Genomic DNA, 17645 nt, shown 5'->3' on the forward strand with positions numbered 1-17645 from the left:
CTCCAGTTAACAGCGCTTCTGTGGTCATTCTTACCTTGCAAACCCTCCTTGTTTTCCCCTCCAAAGCCACAGGGCCGGCTCATGGACGACGCCTCCATCGCGGCTGCGTGAGATTCAGGACGGGCCTCAGCCATTCTCAGGGAGAAACTGGGCAGAACTGTGTGATTGTTTCCTGGTGAGCTGTACTTGATCATGGTACAGGTTAATCTTCTCTATTTTTTAACGGATGTTACACCAAGTCTTCAGAGGAAGTCATGCTAAAATATTAGGAAAATCTTCTAGTTTGACTAATAAATATTTGAAATCTGTCAGCGTGATGTGAAAGGGTGTTAACCCTTTGTTTTTGTTGAAAGTCATTTTGTGGACATGGGCATCTTCACAGTAATGGGGTTTTGTATGTGCAGTAGCCAAGGAAAGTTAAGTCTCTGAAATACTCCTGGACAAGGGGAGCCGTGCACCAGTGTCTGCCCCGGAAAGCTGGGAACCCCCGTGGGTGTCTTTGAGAGTTGGCTAAACCAGAGATAGAATAAATCTGTTTTCATGCATCTAACGTATGTTCAGAGTCCATACACAGAAACTAGAAAGCAGTCACGGGACTGACAGAGACAACTTCCAAAAAGTTTTAATGAAAGCAGTTTAAGATGTCTAAAAAAAAATAACCTTTGCTTACCACCAAAACATTTCAGATAGGTTCAGTTGCTTGGTTCATTTATGAAGCAGGTTCATAAACCAGATCCTCACCTGTCAGGATCTGAACTGCAAGATGCTAAGCATAATCTCCTAAACTGAAAGTTTTAGAGAAAGATGCAAGGTCTAAATCTAAAGTTCTAGAGCTTTTAGTTATGTTGTGTAGGTTGAAAAGAACTGTTTAAAACTTTTGAAAATTCATGTACATAAAAAAACATATTGTGAAAATCCTCTGTTAAAATATCTTAATTTAAAACTCCCCTGTTGTCCAGAAATTTTTATTTAAAAGTATAGGAGTTGTAAAAAGGAAAAGAATGATGTAAATAAATAACTTTCTCTTTCAGACATGCTTGTGTGTACCTTTTATTTATTTTGAGCTTGTTGGATAGCTTCTCTGTGGAGCGGCTTTGGCTGGGAAACACCATTGCAGAAGTGTGTGTGGTGGGGGGTGTGTTCCGGAGCCAGGGGCTGTGATGCGCTGGGGGGATCTGAGCTCCCTGTTGTCCCTGCTGCTCAGGTGGAGACCACAGGAGCTTGTCGGATCGTCCCAGGGCCAAGTCCCAGCTCTGGTGACTTTGTTCACATTGCCCTTTGTGTGTCTCAGCTTCTTACCTGGAAGACATGGATGATATGAGGATAATAAAAATTAAAAACACAAGAGGGACTGTAAACAAAAATGCCATGAAGTAATGTCTTCTCTGTGCTCTTTTATTTTATATCCTACTCTGTTCTGTTAAAAGATGTTCCTGGTGTAACGAATTGATTTCATGACTCACTAACAGGATGTAACCTGCAGTTTGAAAAATTCAAAGGTGCATCTGATGCCGTACTCACATAATAAACGTCTCCTGTGTGTACACCGCCATTGTCAGACACGAAGTACCCAGGGCATGTTAGGACACATGGATCTCTGGCATTCACTTTAGCATCACTAGCCTTGATGTCAGTGTGATCTCTGTGAGTGCAAATACACCACATAAATTGGCCTGCGCTTTCCCTCAGTAGCGTAATCCTTTCTCAACCAGGAATCCTCCATGTCGTTCATTTTACTGCAAATGTATTCCATTTACTTATTTTAAATTACAGCAAATTTTAATTCAGAAATACATGAAATAGTGATCTTGCCTGGGTTCCCCAGACAGAGATATCACAGCATTGCAGGAGCCGTTGACTCACTGAGGTTACAAGTGTCCAGAAGGACCGCGGAGCCTTTCCCGTGGAGCCTCTGCTTCAGCCACAGCCCCTGTGTCCCTCCTGAGAGGCTCCTGTCTCCTCTCTGAGTCCTGTGTCACCATTTGGGTCTCACTACTACTCCTTACCAGTACTATGCACCACTCAGGGGGACACATTTTTAAATAAAGCATTTAAAACTTGGCCTTTGGGGGAGTGACTAAAGTTTGCTTTTTGATTCTTGAAAGTAAGCACTGGTTTTTAATCAGTGTGGAGTGTTACCAAGAGGATGGGGACGGTAATGTCTTTGGAATAAAAATAATTTCCAGTTTGCTTCATTTTATATTTTTATGATCCTAAAATTACAACTTCAACTCAGTTTTCCTCATGAAGTATTAGGTTCCTTATCTTTGAATTCTTCTTTTTAAGGGACTGTATGGGATCATGGGATCATGGCTCTTAGATGGATTTTTTTTTTTTTTAATGTCTTCAGCTTACTTGAAAAAAAGATTCTTTTGTTCTCATTCAGTCATTTCTTTCATGGCCCATTCATAACTCCACCCAGAATATGAAAAGCCTCTCTTCTTGATGCTGTCCCTAACAATAGCTCTGAAGAATTCTGAGCTGTAATTTCCACATTGGCATTGCAAAGAAAGAGGGGGTGCTTTCAAGGAAGAAACAAGTGGGAAAGCTAAACTCACTCTTTCAATGAGGAGCGCCGATGTGGTCTCCACATGTACCTTTCTGAAGCTTCCTCTCTTGACCTAAAACCCCAGAAAAGGCACCAAAAGTGTCCCAACTCCTTGTACTTTTTACACTAGGTAAGAAAAAAAATGCTTAAGATGGATTGTGTTATTTACCGGTTGAGAGAATAGATGGTAACGACTGTAATTTTCAGGAAGCGACATTGGTGATTAGAGATTGTTGAATGAATATGTGATAGCAAACAGAAATGTGACTTGCTCTTGCTGTGCATTTGTGTTCTGAAACATTTCCAACAAGGGATACTCAAGCCATCCTTTGATGAGTGAGCCCCGTGGCCACCATCGTCTTTGTACTTAAGTCAACGATGCCATTCTCAGACAGCTACTGAAGGGCTGCATACAATTCGCCAAACGAGTGTAAAGCCCCATGTTTTCACGCACGAGAAAAGAAATTCTTGGCTTAAGTATGTTCAAGTTCTCTTCCAAGGTCAAATTGGTGAGAAACTTTCCCTTCCACTCAATTTACTTGCGCCTGAGAGCGAAAGAGACAGTGTTCACCGGGCCTTTTGTGTCTGCTTTCTGAAGCGTGTTTTACCAGAGTCAGCCCTGCCAGGCACGCCTGCGTTTCCGGTGACATATACCATGCAAATGATAGGTTGAGCCATGCTTTAAATTCTAGTTTCTCCCCAGTCGTTCAGAGAATGCAAAACTCATAGCCACCTTGCAGCTGGTTTCTCATTTATGGAAAACACTTCTCAAATGTATCAGCCTGTCTGGCATGTGAGAACTTGGAAATGATAACCTTTATTAGGTTGGCCAGGATAACAAACATAAACCATGTATGTTTCCCAAATGATAATTGCCAGTATTTATTGAGGGCTACCAGTCCATTCTAAAGGAGATTAATCCTGGTTGTTCTTTGGAAGGAATGATGCTAAAGCTGAAACTCTAGTACTTTGGCCACCTCATGCGAAGAGTTGACTCATTGGAAAAGACTCTGATGCTGGGAGGGATTGGGGGCAGGAAGAAAAGGGGACGACAGAGGATGAGATGGTTGGATGACATCACCGACTCCGTGGAGTCATGTGAACTCCGGGAGTTGGTGATGGACAGGGAGGCCTGGCGTGCTGCGATTCATGGGGTCACAAAGAGTCGGACACGACTGAGCAACTGAATTGAACTGAACAGAGTACCAGGTGATCTTTGGTCTTAACCTCATTTGTTTAATACTCAAAAAAGCCCACTGTGGAGTAGATACTATTATTATCATCCCCATTTTAAAGATGTGGAAGCAGGCACAGAGAAGGTAACTTGCCCGACGTTCTGGTTATCACTGCACAGCAAATCATCCCAATACTTGGTGGCCCAACACAACAATCATTTTTTATGGTGTCAGTGGGTCAGGAATTGAGGAAGGGCTTGTCTGGGCAGTTCTGGTTTGGGCTCACTCATGCAGCTGTTCGTTTGACAGTCGGTGAAGGAGGAAATAGGAGGGTGAGAACAAGGAGGCTGCAGCCGCATGGGGTTAGCCAGGCGTCTCTCCGTGTAGTCTCAGGACCTTTGCAGGCGGTCTTTGGGCTTCCTCACAGCATGACGGTCTCAGAACGCTTGGCTGCTCCCATGGCGGCACAGAGCTCTGGTGTGGCTGGTGCAGCCAGGAAGACAGAAGCCTCATTCCCTTCCACGACCTAGCCTTGGGTAGCACAGAACGTCACTTCCACAATGCTCACAGGCCCATCCACCTTTAAGAGGAGAGAACGTGAACCCTGCCTCTTGCTGGGGAAATGGTCACATCCTAGAAGAATAGCGGGGACAGGAGAGCTCACTGCAATCTTTGGAAAATGCAACCTGTCTTAGCCAATGACATGACACGTGGTGGAAGAGCTGGGTTTCAAATCAAGGCCCTCTGCCTGCAGCGGAGAAGGCAATGGCACCCCACTCCAGTACTCTTGACTAGAAAATCCCATGGACGGAGGAGCCTGGTAGGCTGCAGTCCATGGGGTTGCTAAGAGTCAGACACGATTAAGCGACTTCACTTTTCACTTTTCACTTTCATGCATTGGAGAAGGAAATGGCAACCCACTCCAGAATTCTTGCCTGGAGAATCCTAGGGACAGGGGAGCCTGGTGGGCTGCCGTCTCTGGGGTCACACAGAGTCAGAGATGACTGAAGCAACTTAGCAGCAGCAGCAGCAGCCTGCAGAGCCCACTTGCTGAACCTCCACACTACGCAGCCACCGCTCTAAGGCTGCCAGTGTTTGCTCCTAAACAAATGAGCTTTGGCTAAATACGGGTTTGATGACTGAGGCATTGCGCACTCTGTGACTGAGACCTATTCTTAAGTCTATAGCAGCAACGCTGTTGCCCTTAATTACACATTGACTTCCCAGTGTTCAGAGTGCTTGCCATGAGCCAGTTTCTGTGTCAGCAGCTAAAGCATAAAGGAATCTTCCTGAGGACTGCCAGTCCAGCACGAGATGCTGCCATGCGATGAATGCAATAGAAGTGGGCACAAGACCGGTGAAGTGATGAGATGTGTGGGAATGGCTTTAAAATGCTCCAGAAAACAACATCAAAAACCGGAAGACAACCTAGGTCAGCAAGAAGTAGATGAAACAAGATCTGAAAATCGTTGATCATTCTTTAAAGCAGGTAAAGAGTGCCTGGGGGCTGTACTTTTGGATATGTCTGCAATTTTCCATGATAAAAAAATTCATAGAAGATTCAAGGTAGAGAGGAAGCCCAGTGGAGGTGATTATAGGGTGTGAGTGAGGAAGCAGCCGAGAGGAGGGGCTGACTCCTGGAGTGTCACGGGAGTGGCTTCCGTGTCCCTAATGAAACTACTGGGAGTTTTTCCTGTAGGGGATGCATTTCCATCGCCCCTGAACCAACAATGTTACGGGAGCTGGGTTTTGGGAACATAAAAGTTTGTAAGGTGACGAAGGGGTGCTGGCTGGTGTCGGCTCCTGCCCACCTCCTCGCATGCCAAGCTCTCTCAGTGTAGACAGGCTGGCTTTGTTTTCCCTACCCGAGAGGTTCGCAATCAGTGATAAGAGAATTAGGGGAGGAATGAAACTCTGAAAACGGAAAGAATGCTCGCTGCTCTTCAGCACTGTTGCTTCTGGAGAGCAGGGCTTTTTCTGTTAGAATTTGATAATTTTGAACAAAGTCTGTCGTCTTGTTAGTTGTAGAATGCTCTCATTAGAGTATTGAAGAGTTGTAGCTTGAAAAATGTTTGACCCTGGGTGATAATGAAAAACCATAGTCTCCACAAAGGACTGAATCCCAAATACCCAACTTACCAGGAAACAGTAGGGAGCCCTACATTCAAGATGTGTTTAATATTGTTTAAACACAGGATAGCTCATGTGTGTATCAGAGGTGTTAGTGCCTACAAGTTGTTCAGACTACATTTACAATATTTTCTCTGCTTGTAATTCCTACCACTTAATTCATTTTATTCTTTTATAGAGAAAATTTCCAAACATATACAAGAGAAGAGGCTATAATACACCTCCATGCTTCTACTCAGCTCTGTAACCATTAATACTTTGCTTTCTACTGTCTACATGGCACTGGACCCACATCTATCCCCCTATTAAATAATTTCACCCATAAATAAAAGGACTTAAAAAACATACAATGCAATAATATTATTACATCTAATAAGTTGCCAATAATTCCTTCAGTTCAGTTCAGTTTAGTCGCTCAGTCGTGTCCGACTCTTTGCAACCCCATGAATTGCAGCACACCAGGCCTCCCTGTCCATCACCAACTCCCGGAGTTCACTCAGACTCACGTCCATTGAGTCAGTGATGCCATCCAGCCATCTCATCCTCTGTCATCCCCTTCTCCTCCTGCCCCCAATCCCTCCCAGCATCAGAGTCTTTTCCAATGAGTCACCTCTTCGCATGAGGTGGCCAAAGTACTGGAGTTTCAGCTTTAGCATCATTCCTTCCAAAGAAATCCCAGGGCTGATCTCCTTCAGAATGAATGGGTTGGATCTCCTTGCAGTCCAAGGGACTGTCAAGAGTCTTCTCCAACACCACAGTTCAAAAGCATCAATTCTTCGGCACTCAGCTTTCTTCACAGTCCAACTCTCACATCCATACATGACCACTGGAAAAACCATAGCCACTGGTTGACTAGACAGACCTTTGTTGGCAAAGTAATGTCTCTGCTTTTGAATATGCTATCTAGGTTGGTCATAACTTTCCTTCCAAGGAGTAAGCGTCTTTTAATTTCATGGCTGCAGTTACTTTGCTGCTGCTAAGTCGCTTCAGTCGTGTCTGACTCTGTGTGACCCCATAGACAGCAGCCCACCAGGCTCTGCTGTCCCTGGGATTCTCCAGGCAGTCACTTTAGAAGTTGCCTAATATACAATATATGTTCAATTTTCCCTAATGGACTAAGCAGTCTTTTTAGAGTTGGTTTGTTTCAATCAGCATCCTAACAAGGTCAATCATTATGTTTAATTATGCCCCAAGGCTTTTTCGAGCTTCATTTACTGTAACAGTCCCTTCTCCACTTCTATGCCTTATCATTGACCTGTGGAAGAAACGGGATCAGTGTCTTGTAAAGTCCACACCCTGGTGTTGGCTGGTTGCTTCCCACGGTGTCACTGGGCTTGTTTCTCTCTTCCCTGGATTTCCTGTGGACTAGGAGTTAGGGTTTAAAGCCTGCCTGAGTCCCTTTCTACCTACCTTGCCCCATTTTTTTTTTTTTTTAAAGAATATCTCACAGTTGATCTGCTGCATATCTATTGCCACACAGACCTGATTGCCTCACTTTTAGTGATGCTAAAATGGATCAGTGGGCTTACAGGATGACGGCCTAATCCCTTCATTATGAGGTTCAGCTAAACATCCATCAATGGCAATTGTCTGAATCAGTCACTTAATTAGAAGTTGCAAAATATAATTTTAATATACTGGCCTGCATTTATTGGCTAGAATTATGCTGTCGAGAAGCATTCTTCCCCCCCTCACCTACTAGGTCTATGTAATTACTCTAATAAATAGTTCCTATAGGAAAGAAAGAATTTTTAATAACTTGATTCTTTCTCTTTATAATTTTCAGGGTAATGAGAGGTGCCTTAACTAACTCTTTGTTAACCAAGAACTTTGGTTTTTGTTTTGGTTTACTGGTCCTCTCCTTTTCTCCTTTCTTCTTATGAAATAATCACGTAAATGAAAGACTGCAAAACAGGGGAGTTGGTGTGAGGACTTTCTGACATTTTGGTGGCTTTATCACCTTCTCTATAGGGACACCCAGTGCCCTCCATCTGGCTTCATCTGAACAGAGGGATTCTTTTTTTAATTTTTTTTAAACTTTATTTCATTTTGGCTATGCTGGGTCTTCTTGCGGTGCCTGGGCTTCTCTGGTTACTGGGCATGGGCTCCAGAGTGTGGGGTCAGTAGCAGTGCATGGGTTAGTTGCCCCATGGCATGTGGGATCTTAGTTCCCTGACCAGGGATGCAACCCATGTCCCCAGTCTTGGAAGGCAGATTCTTAACCACCGGACCACCAGGGAGGTCCCCAGAGGGATTCTTATGCCTGTGTTTACCCCTGTAAAGCCTCTGCTTTGAAAAGTAGAGTTGACAAGGAATCTTCAGCTGTAAGAATGAGACCAACAAGAAAACTTCTATAAACTTTTGTCAGACAATCACTTCTGTAAACCTGGGCCAACCACACACTACAAATCAATATTACAGAGGTTCCAAGTGATTCCCTAGAGGAATTAGTGCAAGAAACTGATACAGAGGAAAGATTCAATGACGTTTAATAAATGGATTTTCTATGAATTCTTTGAAAACCGATTATCACAGCATGGTGGCTCTTTCAACACAGATGCAGATACTGTTAAAAAATTATTTGGGATACTTGTTAATGACAGTTAGCCAGACTTATTCAAGAGAGGCTATTGCAAAGGGGTTTTGTAGGGGAGTGAGATCAGATTCAACTCTGACAGAGATGAGTGTGGATTTGAAGGCAAGGAGCCGGTGGGCATCAGTGGATGGGAAATCTGTTGTTGTTTAGTTACTCTGTCATGTCCTACTCTTTGTGACCCATGGACTGTAGCCCACCAGTCTCCTCTGTCCATGGGATTTCCCAGGCAAGAATACTGGAGTGGGTTGCTATTTCCTTCTCCAGGGGATCTTCCCAACCCAGGGATCGAACCCTCATCTCCTGCATTGGCTGGTGGATCCTTTAACACTGAGCCACCTGGGGAAATTTTTTTTATTGCTGAGGCAAACCCTAGGGGGTAAGAGGGATTTTTGCTAGACCAACTCAACAGAATGCCTGCTGAAGGCAGCGGAGATGGTCAGGTACCAAGGTGGGGAATTCCTCCTGATTTAGCAGGATTCTTGCCCAAACTGGATTCTCCACAGACAGGCAGAGAAGCCCAAGTTGGACCTGGTTGAGCAGAGGTGCCCAGAGGAGCCTGACTAAAGTTTGGTCAAAGGAGGGGTAGGTGCCCATGCCCACTTACAACCATTAACCACGATGTTTTATTTTTCAGGTTAATCATTCTTCCTCTATCAGGTAGTAGAGTATTTGCTGTTTTCAAAGTCAAGTGTGTCTGAGCGGGTTGGGCAAGCTGAACCTTTCTTTTCAAGTGTTGCCACCTGCTGCCTCCCAGAAGATGAAACCAGGGCCGCCCCTTGCGAGAGGCTCAGTGCATGAACAATGCTAGCTCAGGACGCAGGAGGACGGTTGTCGCATGACTGACTCCGAGTTCTTCGAAGCAGAAAGAAATTTCCAAAGTGGTTAGACAGGCTGGGTGACTTCAGGACAAGGCGCCTTTATGTTTTAAAATCGGAACCCAGCTGTGAAGAGCCAGCGAAAAGGTTTTCTTGTACCTGCTGGGATGACCTGCAGAAACCCTGGCTGGGAGCGTGAGCGCGGACTCCGCACGCACGCACGCAGGCTCCCCTCCACTGCACCCCGGGTCCCCGCGTCCCCGGGTCCACTGCACATCCGGGTCCCCCCATCCCCGGGTCCCTGCACCCCCAGGTCCACTGAACCCCTGGTCCCGCGTCCCCCATCCCCGGGTCCCCGCACCCCCGGGTCCCTGCCTCCCCCGCAGCGCGCGCTGAAGGGATGCGAGGATGCAGCTAAAGGGATGCCACCGCTGCAGCGGCAACCAGGCTGGGCTCCAGCGTGAGGACCCCTAGTGCATTTTAGACGGACGTTCACCCTAGTGGGATCACCCCTGGCTTAAACATGGTGCAGCCCCTTCCAGAAAGCCGGCCCTGCTGCTACGCTGAGAGAGGCCCCTGGGGGCGTTTTCAAAGTGAATGCAAAAAGGCTTCTAAGGATTTTGCCAAGCCCACATAGGGTGTGGAGCCCTATTAAATCTACCTTTTCTTTCCAGGAGGGGGTATCATAGTCCAGAAAGACAGAGGTTGTGTCCAGTTTAGAACCTCCAGGCCACCCGCAGATGTAGGGACCGAGTGTCCTAACACCCTGGCCTTCCCGAGCTCCCAGCTCACCCCCACCCGCTTCAGATGCTGATAGAAGAGTGGAGAAGCTCTGTGTCCAGAAGGCAAGTGGCTAGTATCTGAACCGGGTGTCAGCTGCAAACTGGCATTTGCCGTGGGGGCTCGCCATCTCCCTCTACAAGGATTAAATCATGTGCTACTGCTGACCTCCGACACCCCCGAAGGGCCGAGGGCGGAGAGCAGAAAGGAGGCACTCTGTGTTTGGGGTGAACTGGAAGGACAGGTCTTCAGAGAGTTAGCTATGCTCAGGAACTAATTTTATGAGCCCAATTCTTGTATCTCCTCATATCTAGAAAAGCACTAAAATCCTTCATGGTGAGGACTGTTTCTCGTGACCTAGCAAAGCTTCACGAGACTAGTAGAAACCTTCTGGGAAAAATATGTGCTTGATTACATGTATTCCCCTGCACCAAAATCACATATATACTGACCTTTCCCCCCTGCCTCTTTGGAGCTGTCTCCCAGAGCTATCTGAGGCGCCGTCTCCAGTCTGCAGTCCTCATTTTGCCCCAATTATAACTGAACTGGCAACTCTCATGTTGTGCATCTTTTTTCAGTCGACAGAGGCCAGGGGAGGAGGGCAGCGGACACAGGTGCCCCAGGAATGTTCCCTCCTGGAAGGGAGCGTGGCCTGCATTGCAGACGCCAGCACAGCTACACTCAGGTCCCGCCTGCATTCTCTCTTTTCCTGTTTGGTTTGGCAGATCTGCAGAGCTCTCAGTGGGGCCTGAACCCTCACGGACAAGTCTTTCTTTGTTAGAAGGGCCCTCCTCCCTGGTGAAATCACCTTTATCCAGATACATAGGTCTGATCAAAGGGAAATACTTTAATAACACGGAAAATGGTTGCTGTTATAGTGTTGTGGGGCGGCGGGGCGGGGGGGGGGGGGGGAAGCAAGTTCCAAAACAGTGTGTGATCTGATCTTGTTTTGTCAAACACCACAAAAATACAAATACATACTCAAAGGAAAAACACCAGAAGTATATGCATCAAATTCTACTTTTGGCTTATTGGATGATAGGTGATTTTAATTTTCTTAATCTTACCTATCTGTTCTACAGTGATTTCAACAGTAGACAAGGTTTTTTCCTAATCAGAAAAAAAATGAAAAATTTTATCAAACAAACAAAAAGACAGTGTCACAGGCCCAGTGGGAAGAGAGTCCATGGGTGGGCACACCTGGTGATACTTTACCAATATACCCACGAGAAGCACCCGTGTAGATTGCTGGAGACACTCTATCTTGTAGAAGATACAGATTGGTTCCTGTTTTGTGGCCACTCGAGGAAGAAGCAGATGAACCCCCACTGCTGTTATAACCACGATGCTTTTCTCTTACCCAGAAGATTCCTCAGGATATTGGTGACTCTGATCTGTTGCTTGGCAACATGTTCATTGAATTGGTTCTCTTCCAATTTCCAATCCTCTATGGCTGGGGAACTTCTCTGTCATGCCTCAGCTTTTGGACTGTAGGAGGCAGGTCTCGATTTAGGTCACTGACCTTGGGGACGATGTCAAAGGGATCCAAAGAGCTGCGAAGTCTTAACTAAAGGGGACCCAATAGCTTCCTTCTTGCCATAGCACCCTAAATGGGCCTTCCAGCAGAACCACAAGAATGTAAGTGCCCAAAAGACAGGTTTTATTCCCTGCGCTGTCTCTCACTTCTAGAACTATTCCTGACACATTAGAAGGAACCAGTAAATATTGATATCAATAAATATAGCGATGAACTGTAGACTTACTATTTGAAAACCTCTCAGGTGTTCAGATTTCTCTTTCCTTTACTTTCTTAGTTCTTATCCTTTCTCCCTCTTCTTTTCTTCTCACTTTTACAATCTATCAGGAGAACTCCTTCCTTACCCACCCCATGCCCATTTGTCATTTCCTCACTACCAATCCAGTTATTTACTAAAAATGACAACGAAACCCACAGGCCACAGCTGTTGTCTGGCCCCTCGAAACTTCCAAGTCCCACCCAACAAAGTCTTGAGACATGGGAAAGCCAAAACCAAAACTCAAGCGTTTTCAACTGTGCCCGTTATTCTTGTTTCCAGCTCCTTGTAAACGTGAGGGTGACTGGAACGCTGGTATCCCCACACGAGGGATGCCAATGACTTTTGTCAAAACGTGAGAAGGAGGGACTTCCCTGGTGGTCCGGTGGCTAAGCTCCCAGAGGCAGCAGAGGGTCTGGGTTTGATTCCTGGTCAGGGAACTGGATCTCGCATGCCGCTGCTAAGACCCAGGGCAGGCAAATAAATAAATAAATACTATTTTTAAAGTGTGAGAAGGAGAAGCTGTATCAGACACTGCAGGCTGAGGGCCAGTGTAATTTGTGTAATTCAGGAGCCACAGGCACTGGGCCCTGTTTCCCTTTGCAAAATCCCCTTGTCTCTCTTCAAGCTGTGTTTCTGTGTCCTGAGCCCCAGTGAAAGCTCTAGAAAATGCTGTCTCTGGGGAAGAGGTGGGGAGGTGGGACTCATCTGCAAAGGTAAATAAAATATGAGGCCAGTTGTAATGATATTTTGATTTTTTAAAAAATCTCTTCAAAAACTCTGTATGGCATTTTCATCATCATAAAAATAAGAACAGAGTCATCTGCCCAAGGATTAAATAAAGCAGGACAGTCTTAGGAGGAGCTGGACCAAGGCCGCTGCAAATGTCGCTCTCTCTCCCTCCTGCTGCCTGGTGTTCTTGTGCTTATGTCTTTGGGACCCCGATTTGTAAGAAAACTGCGTGTGTGCCTGCTAAATTGCTTCAGTTGTGTTAGACTGTTTGCAACCCTATGGACTGTAGCCCGCCAGGCTACTGGGATTCTCCAGGCAAGAACACTGGAGTGGGTTGCCATGCCCTCTTCCAGGGGACCTTCCCAACCCAGGGATCAAACCCGCGTTTCTTAAGTCTCCTGCATTGGCAGGTGGGTTCTTTTACCACTAGCGCCACCTGGGAAGCCCAAGAAAATTGTATTTCCTGCATTTGGGATCCTGGTCTGCTCCCTACTGATGTAAGAAATGGGAAGAGGCGTGGTCAGGCGGCCATGTTGCCCAGCTCTGTCCACACTGAATTTTGTGACTGGTGGGTCCTAGAGCTATGCGCTCTGAATGCTCTAGAAGGAGAGAGGCTGGGGCCAGTGAGTCTGAGCGTCACTGTGGGACATCCTGCTGGCCAGTGTCATTTCTCTATCTCAGTGAAAGTTCTCTGCAAGATTTGGCTAACTTACATTCTTTGCAGCAAAAATAGAGTGATTTAAAACTTTTTTCTCATTGAAATCAAGGCATCAGGATGTGAGTCATGGATACATAGAAACAGAACTTTTCACTGTCTGATATTTCCCTCTTGGAAACCCCAAAGAGGCACGGTTGTTGACAGCACATATTGATCATTCATTCTGATTTCTAGAGAACCTGGGCTAAGATAAGTTTATTCCAGAATACCTTTTCACTTAAATGAAAATTCTTCTTTGTCAAATTTTACCCAGACCATTCACTTTCTTATTACTATATTATTTTTAGTACCATTATACATGCAGAGCAGAAAACTTGGAAAATGCAGAAAAATATGAAGAACTCATAATCTCATTACCTAGTGATCAATACCTTGAACATCTTGGAGAATTTATTTCCAGTGTTTATTCTTTACATCAGGGAAGGTTATTTTCTGAATCATCTTGGTCCAAGGCAGCCAAACCTATTATTTTCAAACTATTTCTTGTGCCTGGCAGCAGATCCATTTGCAAATTTTTACATGGGCAGCTTCAACTGGAATAGTATAAAGTCACAGGTGTATTCTCATAAATTAATGGACATTCCTAAAGTACCTATCATGCTTTAAACATGTTAGTCATGGGTAGATTTTCTAAACGCATGTAAACTTGTCTTTTTTTCTCTTCACATGCAGTGGCACTAATAATAAGCTCTCACAAGGATGCTCTGAGAACAATAAGGCATGGAGGAGGGCTGAGGTTGAATCACTATAAATAGGAATAGTCATGAGATTCAGTGGGGAGATGCTGGGCACTTAAATGTGTGTGTGCTTAATCAGTCCTGTCTGACTATTCTCGATTCCACGGACTGTAGCCATTTCTTCCTCCAGGAGATCTTCCCAACCAGGTTTTGCATTGCAGGCAGATTCTTTACTGTCTGAGCCACCAGGGAAGCCCAGGCACTTAAAGTGGTGATATCAAAATAAAGAATATTCATGCTGGTTTATTGGAAGTTAGACTCGTGTTTTGGGAGACTATGATGTCATTATTAATAGCAGACTTTGTGATCAGCTGATTCTGACTTTTCTCTTTATATGTTGTCTGACACTTGGGTATTATTTAACACTTTTAAGCCCCAGTTTTCTCATCTGAAACTTGAGACGAATAATAGATATCTTGCAGAATTGTTCATTTATTCAACTAGTATTTGCTCAATGCCAGTTATTCAACAAATATGCATGCGGTACTGTGCTAGTCTTTGGGGCACTTTGTAGATCATGTGCATTGTAAGAAATAATACAGAAAGATCTTGTGTGCTCTTTACTAGTGTCCCCAAAGGTTTACCTTAGGTACAATGTCACACCAGGACTTTGACGTTTTTGCAATCTGCCAATCTCATTCAGATTTCCCCAGCTATAACCAAGAATTGATGCTTTTGAACTGTGGTGTTGGAGAAGACTCTTGACAGTCCCTTGGACTGCAAGGAGATCCAACCAGTCCATTCTGAAGGAGATCAGCCCTGGGATTTCTTTGGAAGGACTGATGCTAAAGCTGAAACTCCAGTACTTTGGCCACCTCATGCGAAGAGGTGACTCATTGGAAAAGACTCTGATGCTGGGAGGGATTGGGGGCAGGAGGAGAAGGGGACGACAGAGGATGAGATGGCTGGATGGCATCACTGACTCGATGGATGTGAGTCTGAGTGAACTCCAGGAGTTGGTGATGGACAGGGAGGCCTGGCGTGCTGCGATTCATGGGGTCGAAAAGAGTTGGACACAACTGAGCGACTGAACTGAACTGAACTGAACTGAACTGAATGACCTCAAAATAAAAAGTTTAATTTAAAAAGTGCCCTGCTCAGAGCTAACCAATGTTTTAAAATCAAATAAGGGAAATTTGGATGATGAGGACGGTAGTCATGGTGACAGTGGTGATTATGATACTAATAATCATTTATTGAGAATCACTGCAAATTCCAAGAGGACTGAGGAGTATTTATACCCTAAAGATCAGCAAATACTACATGTCAAGTTGGTTTCTGAGTTTTGTTTGTTTTGGTGTTTTAGTTTTTAAACGTTTTAAACTGTTTTGAGAGCTGGCTCCTACACCCTCAGAACTCCGTTTTCTCTTCCCTTAGAGAAATTCCCTTAGAATTGCTAACCTATAAAGGCTGTGAGTAGGTTCAGCGGATAGTGCTGGTTCGGTCCTACCCAAACCACCAGAGTAAACCATGTCACCTAATTTTATCAAAAATACTGTTTGAGGATTGTTTAAATGTTGCTCTCCTATTGTGCTGATGGGGATTTGGAAATATTTATAAATGCTATTGCCCTGACTGAAAGCCCCCAGAAACGATATTATTGGGAATAACAATCTCCATGTCTTTATAACACAGTAATAATGTTATCATATCTTTATAGAAGCACTGTACAGTCTACATAGAGTTTTCACGTAATCTCCTTTGGAGAAAGATGGAGCAAAGATAATTTCATTTTGTAGGTGACAGAACAGGCCCGCGAAAGTCAAATGATTTATTCATTTGCAGGTGACGTGTGGCAGAGCTGGAATTTGAACTTGGGTTTTCTAACTCAAAGCTAGTGATTTGCGTTAAAGTGCAAATACATTTGCTAAAAATGTTTAAGTTGAGCTAATATGTGGTCAAAATCCAGGGCAGTGTTCAGATCATTGGCCTCTCATGGACTAAATATCCAAACGTTTGACCAAATTGCCTAACTAGTCATCCTTGCCTGGTAATATCTCATTCTAGTTTGCCCACTTTGGGAAACTGTACTGCACTCTCCTGGACGCTCAAGTTTAAAAGGAAAAGTGGGGGCAAAGAGGTGTCCCCCCAACACGTGTGGTTCAGGAATGCCAGAATGTTGTCTTCTGGTTCCCTCATGCCCTCCCCCAAAATTCCTCCTGCTTCACTGGTGCCTGAAATTCTGTAATTTATTGTTTTGGCATAAACCCAGGAGAAAGGAAGAGACATAAATTTTTTCTTTTCTAGAGCTGACTATGTGCCAGGTACATTCTTATTTATTCTCCTCATCAATCTTATGCATTACCCTCTTTTATAAAAGAAGGAACTGAGGCTCAGAGAAGTTGAGTAATTTTTTCAGGGTCACAAAGCAGGTAAATAGAAGAGATTGTAACTGAACTGGAAGCAGGTTAACTCTAAAAGTGATAATTTATCTACTATTCTAGGCTAATGTTATGCTAATATGTATGCTCTACTACTGTATGAAGTTGGAGACGGAAATGACAACCCACTCCGGTACTCTTGCCTAGAAAATTCCACGGATGGAGGAGTCTGGTGGGCTACAGTCCATGGGGTTGCAAAGAGTCAGACACGACTGAACAACTTCACTTTCATTTTCACTATATGAAGTACTACACTCACCAAACAGCATTTATTTCAAAAGCAACAGACTCTGAATTCATGGAATGAACCAGGGAGAAGAAGACCTTATTTTAGTTTTCTGGGGCTGTCAAAACTAAGTGTTACAAACCAAGTGGCTTTAAACCATGGAAGTTTATAATCCTGCAGTTCTAGAGGTTGGAAGATTGTGATCAAGGTGTCAGCAGGACCATGCGCTCTCAAAAGGCTCCAAGGAAGGGCCCTGCCTTGTTTCCTCTGAGCTTCTGCTCATTGCTGGCAATTCTTGGGACTCCTTCACATGTGACAGCATAACTCCAACCTCAGCCTTGTCCCCATGAGGTCCTCTTTCCTCCACGCCTTTGTTTCCAAATTCCCCTCTTCTTGTAAGGACAGCCATCATGGGATTAGTTACCCCAATCCAGTAGAATCTCATCTCAACCTGATTAGATCTGCAAAAATTCTGTTTCAAAATAAGGTCACATTTACAGATTTTGGTGATAGACATTTTGGGGAGACATGACTTAACCCAGTACAGACCTGAGCTTATCCGTATCTCTTGACAACTTGCTCTAGGTAGCCAAGAGACCATTTTTCTTTAACCCCTTTGGACAAAATATTTCCCAGCATTTAAACATCAAATCTACTGATTCATCAGTTGTATTTTTTCGATAGATGTAGGCCATTCACTGCCTGTCACAAAGGTCTGTGATGGGGTTGGAAGGGTGGCTGAGCTCTCTGACGCTTGGGTTGGCTGTTTCGAGCTTACCCATTTTCTTTCCCTTTATTGTTATTGCTTGTCATTTCTTCTTGATGTTAGCATTTGTGGTTGTGTAAACCCTCTCTCACTTCTATCTTCTGAGAGTTGGAAAGCCAGAACTCCGAGTTCGCTATAACTGTAAAATTTAGCCTTACACAGACTTAATAACCAACCAAGGGGCTTCTCTCTCTCTCTTTTAAACTTTTTATTTTATATTGGCAGTGTAGCTGATTAACAATGTTGTG

At 44.5% G+C, this 17645-nt stretch overlaps 1 protein-coding gene and 1 long non-coding RNA gene across 4 annotated transcripts in view; one reads left to right on the forward strand and one right to left on the reverse strand.

Moving 5' to 3' along the window:
* TRAPPC11 (trafficking protein particle complex subunit 11) overlaps window positions 1-1032 on the forward strand; it is a 39158-nt gene extending 38126 nt beyond the window's left edge. For all 3 annotated transcript variants that reach the window (XM_061404131.1, XM_061404132.1, XM_061404133.1), the window contains exon 30: window positions 67-1032. In XM_061404131.1, the coding sequence (XP_061260115.1) occupies window positions 67-111 (45 nt within the window). In that variant the 3' untranslated portion in view covers window positions 112-1032. The remainder of the gene's footprint in view (window positions 1-66) is intronic.
* LOC133239861 (uncharacterized) lies at window positions 454-10932 on the reverse strand. The gene is made up of 2 exons (XR_009734010.1): window positions 10497-10932; window positions 454-1299 (listed from the first exon to the last, which is right to left on the reverse strand). It is a non-coding gene; the product is annotated as an uncharacterized LOC133239861 (long non-coding RNA).
* Window positions 10933-17645: the final 6713 nt, after the last annotated feature.

Source organism: Bos javanicus, chromosome 27 (assembly GCF_032452875.1).
Source record: "Bos javanicus breed banteng chromosome 27, ARS-OSU_banteng_1.0, whole genome shotgun sequence".
Taxonomy (NCBI): Eukaryota; Metazoa; Chordata; class Mammalia; order Artiodactyla; family Bovidae; genus Bos; species Bos javanicus.